Genomic DNA, 16,239 nt, shown 5'->3' on the forward strand with positions numbered 1-16,239 from the left:
GCATAAAGAAAAGTGTAAGAGACTCAGCAGCAGATTAGAATAACAGTTTGTGGCGTGAATAAGACACGGCGGGACCACGGAGCAACGTTCAGAGTCATCTTTATTTACATCTCACCACACCACAACACCCCCAAACCCCTCAGTCCCCGTGTTTTTAACTAGGCGGGCGTGATTAAGGATGCCGTGCAGGTGCGTCCGCCCTCCCTGCACGGCACCGCAGACCACGCCCCACCACATACCCCCATCGCCCGATTGAGGCCGGGGAGCCATCCGGCCGAACCTACTCCCCCACCGCCAGTGGGAGAGGGAATCAGCCCGGACAGCTGGCACCCCCAGGCCCCGGCCAAGCGACGGGGAGGTGCGAGTTCAGGCGGCCGCCCGCGAATCCAGCGGCGCAGGCAAAGCTGGTTCGGAAGTCGGACACGTGACAGGTGCACCCGGCGCGGCCGGCACAAGCGTGAGCCCCAGCTCACAGGTGGCTGGGCAGAGGTGTGGCGTGTACAGGCCTCTGGTGGTGGTGAGGCCGTTCTGGCGAGCACGGCGATCTCAAGCGTGGCGCCCGCCTCGCTCGCCAGTTCCACTCGAGCAAGCTCCCCTGGCACTGGGACCTCCAGCTCCTTGCGCGGCCCCTCCGTCACCGCTGTTGCTCCCTGCTGGAGCAGCCCATAGCGCGACTCCTCCGTCACTACTGCTCCCTCCGCCGCCACTCCCGGCTCGAGCAGCCCCTCGTGCAGCTCCTCTTTCTCCAACCGGCGCAGACCCTCGCGCACCTCGTCTGCCGCCTCCGGTTGGAGCGGCTCATCCACCACTCCCGGCAGGAGCAGCCCTTCACCTGGCTGTTCCCCCTCCTCCGGCAGGCGCAGATCCCCGCGCGCCTCGTCTGCCACCTCCGGCTGCTGAGGTGCCTCACGCGGCTCCTCCACCGCTTCACTGTCCTCGGGACACACCTGTGGGGGTGGCGCCCAGGCCCAGAGCAGCGCCGCCAGCTCCCCAATCCTTTCCAGGTGCCGCTCGGACTGGTCCTGCAGCTCTTCCTGCTGGCGACGCACCTCCGCCGCCTGCTCCCGCTGGGCGGCCGCCATTTCGGCCACCCTCTGGGCCAGCTCCTCCATTCCCTGGCTCCGATATGGACCCGCCGTGCTGCCTCCTGGGTTTCGGCACCAATGTGGCGTGAATAAGACACGGCGGGACCACGGAGCAACGTTCAGAGTCATCTTTATTTACATCTCACCACACCACAACACCCCCAAACCCCTCAGTCCCCGTGTTTTTAACTAGGCGGGCGTGATTAAGGATGCCGTGCAGGTGCGTCCGCCCTCCCTGCACGGCACCGCAGACCACGCCCCACCACACAGTTATACATTTAATAAATCACCAAATGAATCCAAGAAACGAGCAAACCTGTTCCAACAATTTGAATTTGTATTCCCTCAGCTGCAGACTCGCTGCTGTTTAAATGTTTGAAAAGGAAGATTAGATATAAACAAACGTCAAACATAGACTCAGTCTGCCTTCACATTTGATATGAGGCCAGCACGTATAGTGGCCTCAGCAGGCTATTACTGAAATACACGTGCTATATCATAAACTATGATATAAACAGGGAGGTCCTATTAACATGTTTAGTTTTAAAGGACACCTTCCTGCCTTTAGTCTCATTCATGAGCAGTATTCGTTTTCTTCTAACATCCAGAAGTCTGCACGATGTGTTTCATAGTTTGTAACAAGCCTTTGACAGGTAAACATAACATGACCGAAAAAGCAAAAAAAAAAAAAAAAAAAAAAAAAAAGAGAGAGAGAGAGAGAGAGAGTGTTGACATTAAGAAGAGAAAATTCTCTCAATTATGGAGACAGGCAAATGGTTCATTTATGTTTGATGTGTGTTTATTCCTCCCTAAATATCGTCGGTGAAGTTTGCCATGCACGTCAGATTTTCCTGCGCATTTTTATACCTCTGCCAACAGAGAGAGAAAAAAAATCACATTCTAACAGACAGCTGGTGCTTAGAATACAGTTGAATAACTATTAAAAAACAGATGATATTTAGATGATAGTTCAGTCTAACACATGTGCCAGTGGTTCATTAAACGTCTGTGAAACTATGCAGTTATGAAACGTAACTTTAACCTCAGCCAAACCGATTTGCTCAGTTGTAAATAAAACAGCGAAGTAAACGTGACCCGACAGACAGAACCTGAGTGAATGAAGTCCAGCGTTTAACCACTGAGAGCTAAAACTCAGCTGAGGTTTGAAAGCTGTGTGCCGGTGATTGGACATCAGCCGCTGATAAAGCTGTTCGCCTATAAAGTGCTCTGTACGGAAACAAGCTCCAGCAGCTCTGCGCTCGGGGAAAATACTATATTTACTTATCTTGTGCAGTTAAACTGTGACTATCACCAGGTAACTAGGCGTGTTTCTTGAATTAGCAGCAGGTGTTAAACAGCTGACAGATGAGGAGGAGGATGCATGCAGGTAAACTGAGGGTCTGCTGAGCTGATCGCTGGTTTCGTGAGAAAAATGTCAGCTCGTTCTTTATGTTACAGAAGCACAGAGACACAAGACCAGGCGGAAAGAGACGATCGTTCGGTGAAAATGAGAATCTGCGAATGCAACATGTAAACAAACCGGTTAATGTACCCCCTCGGTGCGCTCTGCATGCTAACTGTTAGCAGAGCTAGTGAAATCTCTGAAAACATCTGAGCACTTTTGCAAACATGTTCTATGTTGACAACCTGACCAGACATACCGACATTCGCGGCTAAAACACTGTTAAAAGTGTAGCTGGTGACAGAAAAACGGCCTGTGATTTGATCTGCATTCTGGGATAACTGGCTGCCCCAAGTCTACACAAGCAATCGATTATCTAGGATCGACCTGTTTTGACTTACTTTGCACGGCAACCAATCAAATGTTAGAGAAGCTGCATGGGCAGCGTTAACCCCGCCCCCTGAGTTTGATGGGTGAGGCTGACAGATAAAATTATTTCATGACGAGAGCCAGGCGTCAGGACTGCCAAAATGAAATAAATAAATATATCATTAAATAATTAATTAAATGTGTCAATAATTAATTAAATGTGTCAATAATTAATTAAAATGTGAAATACATAAATAATTAATTAAATGTGTCAATAATTAATTAAAATGTGAAATACATAAATAATTAATTAAATGTGTCAATAATTAATTAATTAAATGTGTCAATAATTAATTAAAATGTGAAATACATAAATAATTAATTAAATGTGTCAATAATTAATTAATTACATGTGTCATAACTATTTATTTAATTAATTAATTCCAATTTTAATTAATTATTGACACATTTAATTAATTATTTAATGGTGTATTTAATTAATTCATTATGGCAGTCCTGGCATTCCATACGCATGCACCAGTTTATTGTATTTCCAGACTTGCTTTCGGCACAATTTACAGTGCACGCTACTCTGTTTTTTGTCAGACTTGAAATAGCCGAAATACCTTCACACTACGGAACTTCTATGGCTCTTCCGTTCGACAATCTCTCCGGCATTGGAACCATCATCTGTTATCTCTTCGGTCATGCTCGGTTGATTTTTCTAGTCGGCACACTCATTTCCTCCATTACCCGCCGGCTGCTTCCCAAACAAACACACGTGCGGCTTGGTACTTGTGCTGTACATAACGCGACATGACGCTGCGGCTGTGATTGGTTCGGCTCTGCGCTACGATACTTGATTTGGATTGGCTGACCTTTTTTTTTTTTTTTTTTTTTTTTTTCATATTAAGAGGACAAGAGCGGCGAGGTCTATCGCGATAGCTTGATTTCTCTATCGAGTAAAAGTTATATCGCGATACATATCGTTATCGTTCTATCGCCCAGCTCTACTTCAGAGCATACCTCCACCTCTTAGGCTTTCTTTCTCTTCCTCACTACTCTCACAAGAGATCACAACATCATCTGTAAACACTGCAGTCCACAGAAACTCCTGCCTGACCTCATATATCAACCTGTCCATCACCACTGCACACAAGAAGGTGCTCAGAGCCTCTGTGCCTCCACCAAGGCACAGAGCAGCTCCTTTTGACCTCATTTACACCTCTTCATCAAGACTATCAAAGCAAGTTCAAATAATGCTTATCCAAGCTTTTATTTTGAAGAAAAGCTTTCCGGAAGACACGTCCCTATCGTGACGTTGCTGCAAGTGCGGAAGTAAATTAGCTGACATACCCACATGGTGGAAATGGCTGCTGATGGGGAAAAACAACAGGGCCACAGACCCGGCATATACAAACAAAAAAATAAAGGACACAAACATGGCAAGCACCGGACGAAAGGAGAAATTGAAAGGGAAAACAAAGGCAAGTCGCGTCCAGCTGCACAGCGTTAAACCTGGGGCTTACATGTGTGTTGTTAGCATGTAGCGGTTGCTTCTGCAAGTACACGTGTTGGGCTTTAAGTGCTCAATCCTTTCAGTACAGTATCTTATATCGTAGCACTTTTCTTTTAAAGGTATTTAGTGAAAGTCTGTATTCGCTTGCGAGCCTCGTTTGGTGTTTAACTGGAGATTGCCAATGAGCTTCAGCTATTTAAACGTGGTCTGGGGGTCTTCCAGATATCCAGTTACTGGAAAATCAGAGGACTTAACACTCTGTATTACACCGAGAAAGTTTATCATTAAAAACATTTTTGTTCTATTTAAATTCAAGCTCACATTCCGACTTGTACACGTTTTACACCTGATTTGAATGATCGTCAGATAGTAACACTACATGTCAAGCAGTACAGCAATGATAGTTTATGCTATAATTTAATGTTAATTTCATTTCATTCAGCGTAAAGCAGTACACAAACACATTTGGACACCTTGTAGCTTAAACAAATATATTCAGGCAAAAGTCTTATATCTGTAAACAAACCTAAATTTTGTGGATTAGTGAATTTGTCGGCATTTTACATTTATTGGAATGTCTGAGATACAAAGTAACGTGGACACTTTAATAAAAAATTATTTGAGCACACGTGATTAACATACAGCCAGATGACGCAATCGTGCCCTAAAGAGTACACACAATAACCCCCACTGCTCAATAAAAGCCAGGAATGTTGATTTAAATGACTGAAGTGTCTGCACTGCAGTTAAACTGGATTCCAACAGAGGGCGCTCCACTAATGTGTGAGAATAAATGTATTATGTATTATGGCTGATGGATAATCATCCAGCCGGCTTGTGCTGTTATTCAACATCATATATGCTGTCAGACCTTAGCAGTGATGTGTCATTCATCAATATATCAGGTATAAATAAACCCCAGTCTCAAACTGGAAAAATATATTCACATATAAGGCAGTGTGGTAGTTAAAAACAACAAAGGAATGTTCGTCTCATTGTTGTTCATTGATGCTTGTATGTATTGCAGTGGTATCAAAGTTGGTTAGTAAAAATAGTTTAACATAAACAGAACAACATAATGAAAAATTATTTCAGTTAATTGATATTTATGATTATTATGAGTATGGATTTGTTCATAATTTGTCTTCAATATGAAATTCATTATTATTCATTCACTGATGCACATGTGTACTAATACTAAATGGTAAATGTCAGTCATTGTACAGTCTGTATTGTAATATGTTTTATCAGTTACATCTGCAGTAATGCATAATTGACAGTAGGCAATTGGCTTTAAAAGCTAAACAAGAATTTAAGTGGACTGTTTAATGTAAGTAATCTTTTTATTGGATTATCAGAGTATAGCACTACAGTCTTGTCTGCAGACTTTAGCCAGCGGGGACAACAGCAATTTTCTGGGGGCTCCTGGTGAAACCAGCATATCAGTTTCAACTACAAGTGGGATACAAATGAAAACCAGAAAACTCTTGGAACAAAAATGACTGTTTCTTGTCTATAGAGTCTGCTTTATCTCTTGTTATATAAGGTTTGACACATAGCTGTAAAAAAATAAAATATTCTAACAAAGTATAGTGCCATTTCTACTGAATTCATTGACTATGAAACAAATCAGTACTGTGCATATAAAATTTAGTCCAGTTGTCTAATGTGTGGTCTTTTGCTTACTTTATTTATATCAGCATGACCCTCTGGGGGCGGGGAAGCTTTGTCTGCTGCAACAGCTGCGCTGTTGTGTTGACTTGAACTTCATTCTGCAGGTGTTTTTGATTGGTTGTCTTGCCAGCATATGTTTTAAAGCAGCAAAGATATTGTAAAAATCAAACGGCCGATGTTCACACACTGTTTTTGTATTTGCCGAGATTTACTGACATCTTAGACTTCAGCTGCTTTAACATTGTGCAGCAGAGTGGAGCATGATCCATATGTGTGTGTTAGAATAGAAGTTCTTTCTAAGCAGCAAGGTTGTGGGTTGTAGTAAGGCCTATATTAAAAGAATACTATACACATTGTATAAATTAATAAATAACTTGTGTTGCAATGTCTCACAGGCAGAGTGTCGGTGACAGTCCTTACCAAAAAACAGAGGAAGGAGCAAAAGAAGATGGACAGAAGGCACAAAGCCAACCAGCTGCGCAAGAATAAGAAAGACATGGTAATTTAAAATATCACATGATGGATCGCTGTTCTTAAATTCTTAATGTAACGAATCTGGAGTTGCTTGAGTTTCTTTCTCTCTTCCCAGGTCCTGACAGAAAAGCGACGTCTTGGCAGCAGGGATGGTCCTCCTCATTTGGTTGTTGTGGTGTCCCTACATGCTCAAGCCGATGCTGGAGCCATCACTAAGCTGCTTCGTGGAGAAGGCGCTGGGGGCATTGTACATCACGACCGGTGCATCAGTGGTGTCAGTGACAGTTTTGGGCTGATTCTGCCTCGTTTTAAACAGAGGTTCACCTTTCTAAGTCAGAGTACAGGTAAGCATTAGAAAAGAGATTTCCTTTGGGGAAAAAAAAGTGAGCCAGAAGCACAAGTAGTGTTGCTTCTGTGATATCTATTGATGTAATTTTAGTTTATCAAATGTAAAAGACATTACAATTTGAGAATTTTGTTCATAGAATAAGTAAACATCCCTGGTAATGCTGACACACTTGTGACATACTGTAGAATACCATAGAAGAATAAGAAGTTAAGTCAGATATGTTACTGTACTTTAGATACGATTTTTTTTTATCTATTTATATTTTGTGTTGTAAAATTGATGTTGTGTTCAGTAAATGACATTCTAAAACAAATATTTTAAAAATGTACTCTGTTTTTTGTGTGTGTGTGTGTCTTTAACACTTCTGTAATCTCTTTTTATAGCTGACATGCACTCCCTACTGGATGTGACAAAGATTGCAGATAGCCTTGTATTTGTGTTGGATTCTACTGAAGGCTGGGACACCTATGGAGACTATTGTCTCTCTTGCGTCTTTGCTCAGGGTCTCCCCAGCTATGGTAATTATAAATCTTTCTTTCTTTTTTCTTTTTTAATTTAATTGACTTCGTTTCTGATGTGCCTCTACTAAGCCCTTGTCTCTCTCCCATATTCAACCTACATAGCACTGGTGTGTCAGGGTGTGTCTGAGCTCCCTGTGAAGAAGAGGGTTGAGTCCAGAAGAGCTTTGTCAAAGATCACAGAGGCCCGTTTTCCTGATGCTCGTCTCTTCCCGCTGGACTCCGAGCAAGATGCCACACTACTTCTCAGACACCTGGGGACTCAGAGACAGAGAAAGTTGGGTTTCCGCTCCAAACGGTCACATCTCATTGCTCAACATGTCACTTTTACACCCAACAACCCTGTTGATAGTACAAGTGGAGCCACTGGCCTGGGCACACTCTGTGTGTCCGGGTATGTCCGTGGCCGCCCTCTGCGGGTTGACAGACTGGTACACATCAGTGGTCATGGTGATTTTCAGCTCAGCCAGATTGATGCCCCAGTAGACCCTCTTCCTCTGAACTTAACAGTGTCCAGACCACTGAAGCCGAGCAAAGGAGGAGATGTTGACATGCAGGTAGTTGTTGCTGCTTTTTTTTAATACTTTAACTTTGCAAATGTACATGCAGACCTGATAGCGTACACTTTATTAAACAATAAATTATATAAATGACTTCATTTATTGCTCTACTGCATCACCAAAATTAAAATTTTTGGGGGAGTTTTACCTAGCTTTGGACTTTTTTGATAAGTTGTATTATGGATATTTGTTTCTCACTTGTGGACTCAGGCATGCATTTTCCACACTATACAAAGCATAGCTCCAAACTTGAAGCATGGAAACCTGTTTAAGTTAGGTAATCCATTACAACTGTCAGCATCTGTTTTTATCAATGTAATATTACTGTTGCATAACAATTGGAATGTACCCCTGCTAAAACTCTGTGCATTTTCCCCACGCTGTTTTTAACCATTAAAACTAATTCAAAGTGAATATAATGAATGGTGGTCAGTTGGTTTAAATGCGAAGTGAAACTTTAACACCTTTAACTGTTTTGGAGTGTTAGTTGATATGGGTCACATTTACCTGCTCATTTGCATTTCCCACAGGAAAATGAGGCCCCTGTGAGGGTGCTCATGAAAGCGGACCCATCCAACAGGGAGAGTCTGCAGGCAGAGGCTGAGGTGGATCCCATGGACGGAGAGCAGACATGGCCAACAGAATCAGAACTGCTGGAAGCTGAAGGTGAAGAAACAGAATTTATAGATAATGCTCTCAGAAAATGATGATGACTAAGATACAAAATGACAGATCTTGTGTTAGAACAGTCACACTTGATTTGAAGTTACAACTATATCACTTTATACTTTCAAGTAGTGGGAAACTGTCTGACTGATGTAAATATATGTAACTTAATTGACAGTTTTAATAGACACAACAAACCAGTTAAACAAAGACTTTGCTATAATGTTATTGATGTACAGTAAAAATTTGGATGGTTACACATAGCTGAAGCAATTCAGTCATTTCTAGTAAATAGAAATGAGTAATGTGCTTTTCTTGATGCAAGAGTATACAGTTTATCGTGCCAGGAAAACACAGGATTCAAAGTTGTTTTTTGATGTTTCTCTCTTTAGAAGCCAGGAAGAAAAAACGTGTAATGAAGGTCCCTAAAGGAACATCAGACTATCAGGCCACGTGGATTGTTGATGAAGGTGAGGAGGAGAATGGCGACATGGATGAAGAAAGTAGTGACAACGATGATGATGATGACATGATGGATGAAGCCATGGATAAAGAGGATGGGGAGATTGACTCTCAGGTACACATTTAAAGTAATTTTGACATAAGTCTTTAATGACACAGTGAAGCAGAAGATAAATAAAATGCAAATATCAGTTTAAATTTTCCTTTTTTAAAACTTTTCACAAAAAAGACGGGTATAAAGTTTATAATGATATGACAGCCTAGCCTTGTAAAATGCGATACACTGAAAAGTGGGCATTAATTGAAATGGACATAAATAGTATATATATTTTTTTTAAATAAAGCTCAGGTCAGGATATAATCTAAGCAGAGATGCTCAGACATCTCTTTGTTTAGCCAGCTCGTCTGTCTAGCTAGGTCTTGAGGTCTACTGGTTTGTTAACGAGGCGTTCCCAAGCCAGCCAAGATGTCTGTCCAGCTTGTCCTCAGTCTACCTTGGTCTCTTCCTGGGTTGGACATTCAACTCACCTAGGAAGCATGCAGGAGATATCCTAGGCTCATGCCCTCACCATGTCAGCTAGCTCTTTTCAATGGAGGGGAGAAGCAGCACGACTGTGAGTGACTCTGCTTTTCACCCTACCTTTAAGGCTGAGACCCCCTTTGGAGGAAACTAATTTCCCGTGCCTGTATCCCTGTTCTTACTGTTTCAGTAACTACAGCTTTGCCTTCCTGCTTAGCTCTCTTCGTAACAGCAGTCTGTTTCAGTGCAGATACTGCACTAATCCTCTTTCAACCTCTTGCTCAATTCTTCCCTGACTTGTGAGCAAGATTTAAAGATACTTGCTCTCAATGGGGCAGGTTCCTAACTTGGGGTGGACACGCCATGATTGAAGAAGTGCTCTGTTTCAAGCCATGAGGCCTGAGTAGGCTCAGACTAAAAAAAAAACAACACACGAGTCTGTCTACCTGTGGGCGCACCACCAAAAATTAAAGCTGGATAATTTACCACTGTGGTAAGAATAATAAAGCGTGCTTACATGCTAAAATTGAATAATTCAGAGAAGCCCTTAGTCCGTAGTATCATATTTAATAAAACGTTTAACAGCATTTTACTGCAAAACAAGGTACAGTAAGTTACCAATTACTTAGATAACAACGCTTTCCATGGAAAATACCAGAGACTCACTACAGGATTCAGATGACTTGATTACGACAGGTTTTTCATTCTAGTATGGATGATGTAGAGGGTTTGTGTGTCAGTGATTGTACAAATGTTGTTATATTTGGAATTTTTCTTTCATTTCTCATTTAGTAGTTTGACCAGAAGTTCAGCCAGAACATACCTTTTATGGTTATTTTGTTGCGCGGGGTCGTGTTGTCATAGCAACAGTGTACCGGTAGCTAAGGTCAGGCGGTGCAGTCCTGTGGAGGATGATGAGGATGGTAATTTGTGAAGAAGCAATAAAGTGTTGGCGGTTCCGGGGCTGAAGCGGTGCATACGTGACCCACAGGCAGTGCACCTCACTGCTGAGAGGCACTGTTTATTTTCTCAGTGTCTGACTCTGGCGTGTAGTGCCAGGCTGCTCACCACAACAATAGTGTTTGGAGCAGGAATCCCAAGAGAAGCCTCCTGTCTTCCTGTCTTGTGAACAGAACTTCCTGTCTGGACGAAGGGAGGGGTTGGCCATTTATTTATTTCCCACTCCGCTTGAAAAGAAGTCAGGGAAACTTTCCTTATGCAACAGGTTCATTACGATCTGTGATTGTTATTAGCATGCATTTGATGTCAAGGTTAGCGCACAGGCATACGTATCTAGACGAAGGTAACAATAGTGGAAAGGGTACTTCAAATGATAATGATTATTATTACTATTGCAGCAAGGATGTTGGAACGGTTGTGTATCAGCCGCATGCTGAGAGCTTTCCGCTCTTGCGTCTGGCTTCTCCTGTAATTTGCCAGCCAAGGGAGCACAGCAAAGCATGTCTTCTTTGATGATTCATTTCCTTATCCAAATATGTTGCCCTTGGATGCTCAATTTCTAGATATTGTTTTAAGAGTGGATGTCTTGCACTGGAGAGTGTCTTTACGTAACACACTGAATTCAAATGTATGCAAAGCAGGGATTCCCATAGTTTGAATTCGGGCAATTGCTTATCCCATTCACACATACAAGGCCCCTCAGTGCTGTTTGTTTATTGTGGCGGAGTTGTTGGTTATGTTACATAAATATTTTCTATAATTAGGATCGTTTTGATGTCATTTGTTTTCCTGCCATTTGTGTCTGGTTATTGTTAATACTGGCAGCAACTAACAAAGTAAGTGTTTGGTAACAGTAGGACAACAATATTGTACATTACATTACAGCAAGAGAACATTATCCAGGAGTAAGGCTGGGCGATTTTGTTTTTTGGCTATATCATGATATATGATATATACCACGATATGTTTAACTAGCCTCCAAAAACAAATGTTATATTCAACCATATATATCATTCATACAGTCACTGTCTGTGGTCAACACAGACCTTTTTTTTTGTCGTATGGGATCACTTTGGCAAACGAAGACGCCAGTGTCATCTGCATCATGGCTGGTTTATTTAGAGTTTTCTGTGGTGTGTGGGGAGATGTTGACATGCGGACTTTAAAACATTCTTCATTTTGCAATGGATGATTTCTCAGGTGGTGGAATAAATTTGTGGTGCTGCGACCTTTTGTGGCAATGGTTTTATGCCATGTTTTGCAAATTATGGCATTTTGTTTGACATGCTCCTTTTGAAAACCAAACCACTGCCAGTAAATGTTTCTCTTTGGAACTAGCTTGTCCGACTCGTCTTCAGTTACAGTCTCATTCATTTCCTCGTCTGAAACTCCGGCTGTCACCATATTTTTTTCTTATAAGGTAGAATATAAACACGCATGCTCAGCGCAGTGTGCCGTGCAGAAAACCTTCTGCTTTGGAGGGAGGATTAGTCATGCAGTCGCTCCAAAAAAACCTCTGAAAAGCTTAATATTGCCAGGGCAGTTCATACTCAATGGTTCCGATAGACCCATTTTAACCATCGTACGTGGAAAAACTTTTGATACATGAAGTATATTCAATATATCGCCCATGCCTACCCAGGACACTTGTTTAACTCAGTATATTAGGATTAGAAGCTCAGGGTTTTAAAAAGAGGGAGCCAGACTCACAGCTGGTAAAAGGTTATTTAAACATGTTTTCAGTGGTCTTGTAATTTGAAAATATAGTTTGTTTGTTATCTGAGTTATATCTACTATATAATGCTGAAATTTGGCCTTGGCACAGAAAATTCCATATAAAATTTTGTTTGGGTGGCAAAAATGTCAGAGACAGATGTCTTAAAGTCAAGGCCAACCAAACTAAAACTACTGTGAGGCTAGCCGTATTCCCCTTGTGGCCCATGACCTTCCTTCCTTCCTTGAATTAACCAATAGTGTTATCTCTGTCACTGCATTTGCTGTTAGTAAATGCCAAAGCATCAAAGCTTCTTCACTGATCACTAAAAATGAGTACAATGATTGTTGTGTTTATGGTCAGAGAGCAGCTTGCATTCTTTGTTCAAACCTCTTGTACTAAATTTGTCCTGTGTCCTCTCTGCCCAGGACCCAGGTTCATGCTGTGATTCAGAAGAGGAGGAGGAGGAAGAGGTGTGCTCCACAGAGCGAGCGGGTGCAGATCAGCGCTATGATGAACATATGGATGAAGCTGCCGAAGAAGAAGGCCTAAAACGCTACCGTGACGCTCGAGCCAATGAAATGTTCCCCGATGAGGTGGACACGCCCCTCGACACTCCAGCTAGAATCAGGTCAGTAGCGTTTCTTTTATGCTTTTTGTTTCTTTTACATTTCCTTTTGGGATGGAATATTTATTGTTTCCTGTTTGTTTGGGTTGCCGTCCTGTTCTCGCAGGTTCCAGCGTTACAGGGGGTTAAAAAGTTTCCGCTCGTCACCTTGGGACCCCATGGAAAACTTGCCCCTCGACTATTCGCGTATATTCCAGTTCCAGAGCTTTGAACGCACTCGCCGCCGCATATTGGCTGAGGCTGCAGCTGAGGAGGATGGAGCCATGGTAAAGTAGACAACAGTAGTTGTCTTCAGCTGTAAATGCTCTCATGTTTAACCATGATTTTTGGCTTCACTCACTCTGCTGTCCTCCACGTTTCAGGATGGCTGGTATGTGACCCTGCACATCATTGATGTGCCTTTTTCTGTGATGGAGAGTGTCCAGTCAGGCAAACCTCTGGTTCTCGTGTCTCTCTTGCCCCATGAACAGAAGGTATTCACATCTGAAAATGTTTCCTTTTCGTAAGAAAAGCTGCACCAGCTACACAGAATAATTTTTGCTGACCTCATGTTTTTTTCTTCTGTGCATAGATGTCAGTCATGCATGTTTTGGTGCAGAGACACCCCAGTAACACAGAACCGATCAAATCTAAAGAGGAGCTTGTGTTCCATTGTGGATTTCGGAGATTCCGAGCCTCTCCCATCTTCTCTCAACACACATCAGGTAGAAAACCTGCTGAATTCATCCAGTACATTCATCAGAACAAATGGCAGTAGTGATCCTACATAAACAAACTTAAATCAAACGCATTGCCAGAGATGTATCAATTCAGGGCTAAGGGCTTGTAACGTCCAACTTCCTGCATTCTTGACTGACCGGTAACTAACTGATCAGTCTAACTAACATATCATTTATTGTTTGGCTATAGCTATCAAGAAGAGATAAAGCTTGCCAAACTAAGTCACAAACCGCCATAATGTTTGTAACAACAAACCAAATCAAACAGTTAAATCGCGAGAGTTTAGAGCTAGCCGCAAGCTAGCAGCCTCGGTATGAGCAAAAGATCCAACCAGTTATGACGAAAATTATGGAGATGAGAGAAAAGGATATCCTGTTATCTGATGAGTTTATAAACACTTGAAAATTATACAAGAACCTGACATTTGCTTTGTTATATAAATATGTTGTACCTGCTTCTGTTTGCCAAGGTAAAATATGTCAGATAAAGGTGGATGTACAGCAGGTCGTTTTGCCTCTTTGCAAAAGCAGAGCACTTTATTTTCACTTGTTTCACTGAGAGAAGTTCCTGTAACTTACTGCAGTTGAGGGCAAAAATCGGTTAAAAAATACAACAACAAAAAAAATCAGATATCATAACCAGCCAACATGCAGACTAAATGCAGTGTTTTAACATCTGGTTCATATTACAAGTAAATCTTGTAATATTGAAACACACCTGGTGCTAATCTAGTATCTATTATTCCACGAATTTAGTTATGATGGGTCACCTGGAACTCGGTGGGTTCATTGTACCACTTGATTTTTTTTAATTTTTTATGATGTTGAGACGGTGTCCTTAAACAGAACCACCTCTATGCATTTGCATTACGGGAGTGCTATTACTGTAATATTTGTTGTTATAATGCTATGCTGTGTTCTTTTGAAAAAAAATGTATAAAAAGGTATCATCCAGTAAAAAACATAAACGTAACCTTTTTATTATTAAAATAACCTTTTCATTATTATTATTATTATTATTATTGACATTTTAATTAAGATGTGTCGATCTTAAGCTGAAAAAGTCAGAAACTGAAAAATGTCTTTCCACCATGTAAGGTCGACTTTCGGTTCTTTACAAAACAAGAACTGTTAATCAAGTTACTTTATTAGTATAATGATCTTAAAAGCTACTTCTGGAAACAAGATATCTGTTGGATATATTATTATTATTATTATTATTATTATTAATAATAAAATCTTTTTTTTTCCCCTCCACCTTTTTTTTCTAGCTGACAAGCATAAGATGGAGCGCTTCCTCAGACCAGATGCCCCCATTGTAGTGTCACTGTATGCCCCCATCACCTTCCCCCCTTCAGGAGTCCTGCTTTTTAAGCAAAGGAATGATGGTGAGATGGAAAGTCCTGTTTACGTCAACACGAGTAAATTGAATTAGTGGCCTGGCTGCCCTCAAGTTAAACTTTAGACCATTCATCCTGTTGGTGGTTTTGATTAATTATCCACTTAAGCAAATTCTGTACTGGCCTTTGAGCACGTGTTCTTCTTACTGTGTCTTTCTAGGCATCCAGGACCTTGTGGCTACAGGCAGTCTGCTCAGTTGTGACCCTCAGCGTGTTGTGCTGAAGAGGATTGTTCTGAGTGGACACCCATTCAAAATTAACAGGCGCTCTGCTGTTGTTCGTTACATGTTCTTTAACAGGGGTGAGAGGACGTTCTCATACTGTTATTACTGTCACTGCAGACATAATTCCTAATTTTTTCATTAAAATTTTCTTGACTTTCTTTTACAGATGATATCATGTGGTTCAAGCCAGTGGAGCTGCGAACAAAATGGGGTCGGAGAGGTCACATCAAGGAGGCCTTAGGTGAGAAAATTTAAGAATAAAACCCTGTGTCTGTGTCTCTGTGCCTTATTTGCTGTGGATTCTCACTGCCATTTCTTATTTTTCAGGAACACACGGTCACATGAAATGCGTGTTTGACAATCAGCTACGCTCTCAAGACACTGTGCTGATGAATTTGTACAAGAGAGTGTATCCTCGGTGGACGTATGACCCCTATGTGCCCGCGCCTTTAACTTGGGTGAAGAGAGAAGGCACTGTGGAAATGGAAGACTTGGATATGGAATAGTGGAGGGACAGAATGACAAGCCATGTAATAACAGAAACATCCAAGTGGTTTCAGGACACTTTAAAAGAGTGGAATGCGTATTAAATAAATCTATTTTGATCCAAAGTTAAGCTTTCTTGTTCCATTTTGCATCCAAGCCTCAAACATGCTGCAGAGTTTGTTTTGACCACTAGATGGCAGGAATGGATAAGTATTAATAAAGCTTCCTACGTGTTTGTAGAGCATCTCACTTTTTCTTTTTTCCTAAATGGGTAAAAAAGATTTGAGTCACTGCCTCTAAACAAATAGTTGAGTTGCACTGAGTGCTTTATGATTAAACAAATCTGAGAGCTGGTACCACGACGACTGGGTGAGTTCAGTAATTTAACATTAGGCATGTATCGAGCTCATTACATGGGCAACTCTTTGAAGTCATGCATGTGTGGCTTAATGCCTACGCACATTAAAATGTAGAAAGCTAGGACGAAATTATGTATTGATAATGACCGAG

General features: G+C 41.7%; 1 protein-coding gene across 1 annotated transcript; it reads left to right on the plus strand.

Annotated features, from left to right (window-relative positions):
- The first annotated feature begins 4,178 nt into the window (after positions 1 to 4,178).
- Positions 4,179 to 15,970, plus strand: tsr1 (TSR1 ribosome maturation factor). Its single transcript, XM_085430412.1, has 15 exons — positions 4,179 to 4,347; positions 6,449 to 6,548; positions 6,639 to 6,867; positions 7,256 to 7,390; positions 7,496 to 7,947; positions 8,481 to 8,616; positions 9,009 to 9,193; positions 12,701 to 12,903; positions 13,007 to 13,166; positions 13,263 to 13,373; positions 13,472 to 13,604; positions 14,891 to 15,007; positions 15,180 to 15,320; positions 15,410 to 15,484; positions 15,571 to 15,970. The coding sequence occupies exons 1-15, from the start codon at positions 4,217 to 4,219 to the stop codon at positions 15,747 to 15,749; spliced, it is 2,487 nt and encodes an 828-aa protein (XP_085286538.1). The 5' UTR covers positions 4,179 to 4,216; the 3' UTR covers positions 15,750 to 15,970.
- Positions 15,971 to 16,239: the final 269 nt, after the last annotated feature.

This window comes from Copadichromis virginalis, linkage group LG14 (genome assembly GCF_057382275.1).
Source record: "Copadichromis virginalis isolate Kocher_CV1m ecotype Utaka linkage group LG14, C_Virginalis_male_GT1.1, whole genome shotgun sequence".
Classification (NCBI taxonomy): Eukaryota; Metazoa; Chordata; class Actinopteri; order Cichliformes; family Cichlidae; genus Copadichromis; species Copadichromis virginalis.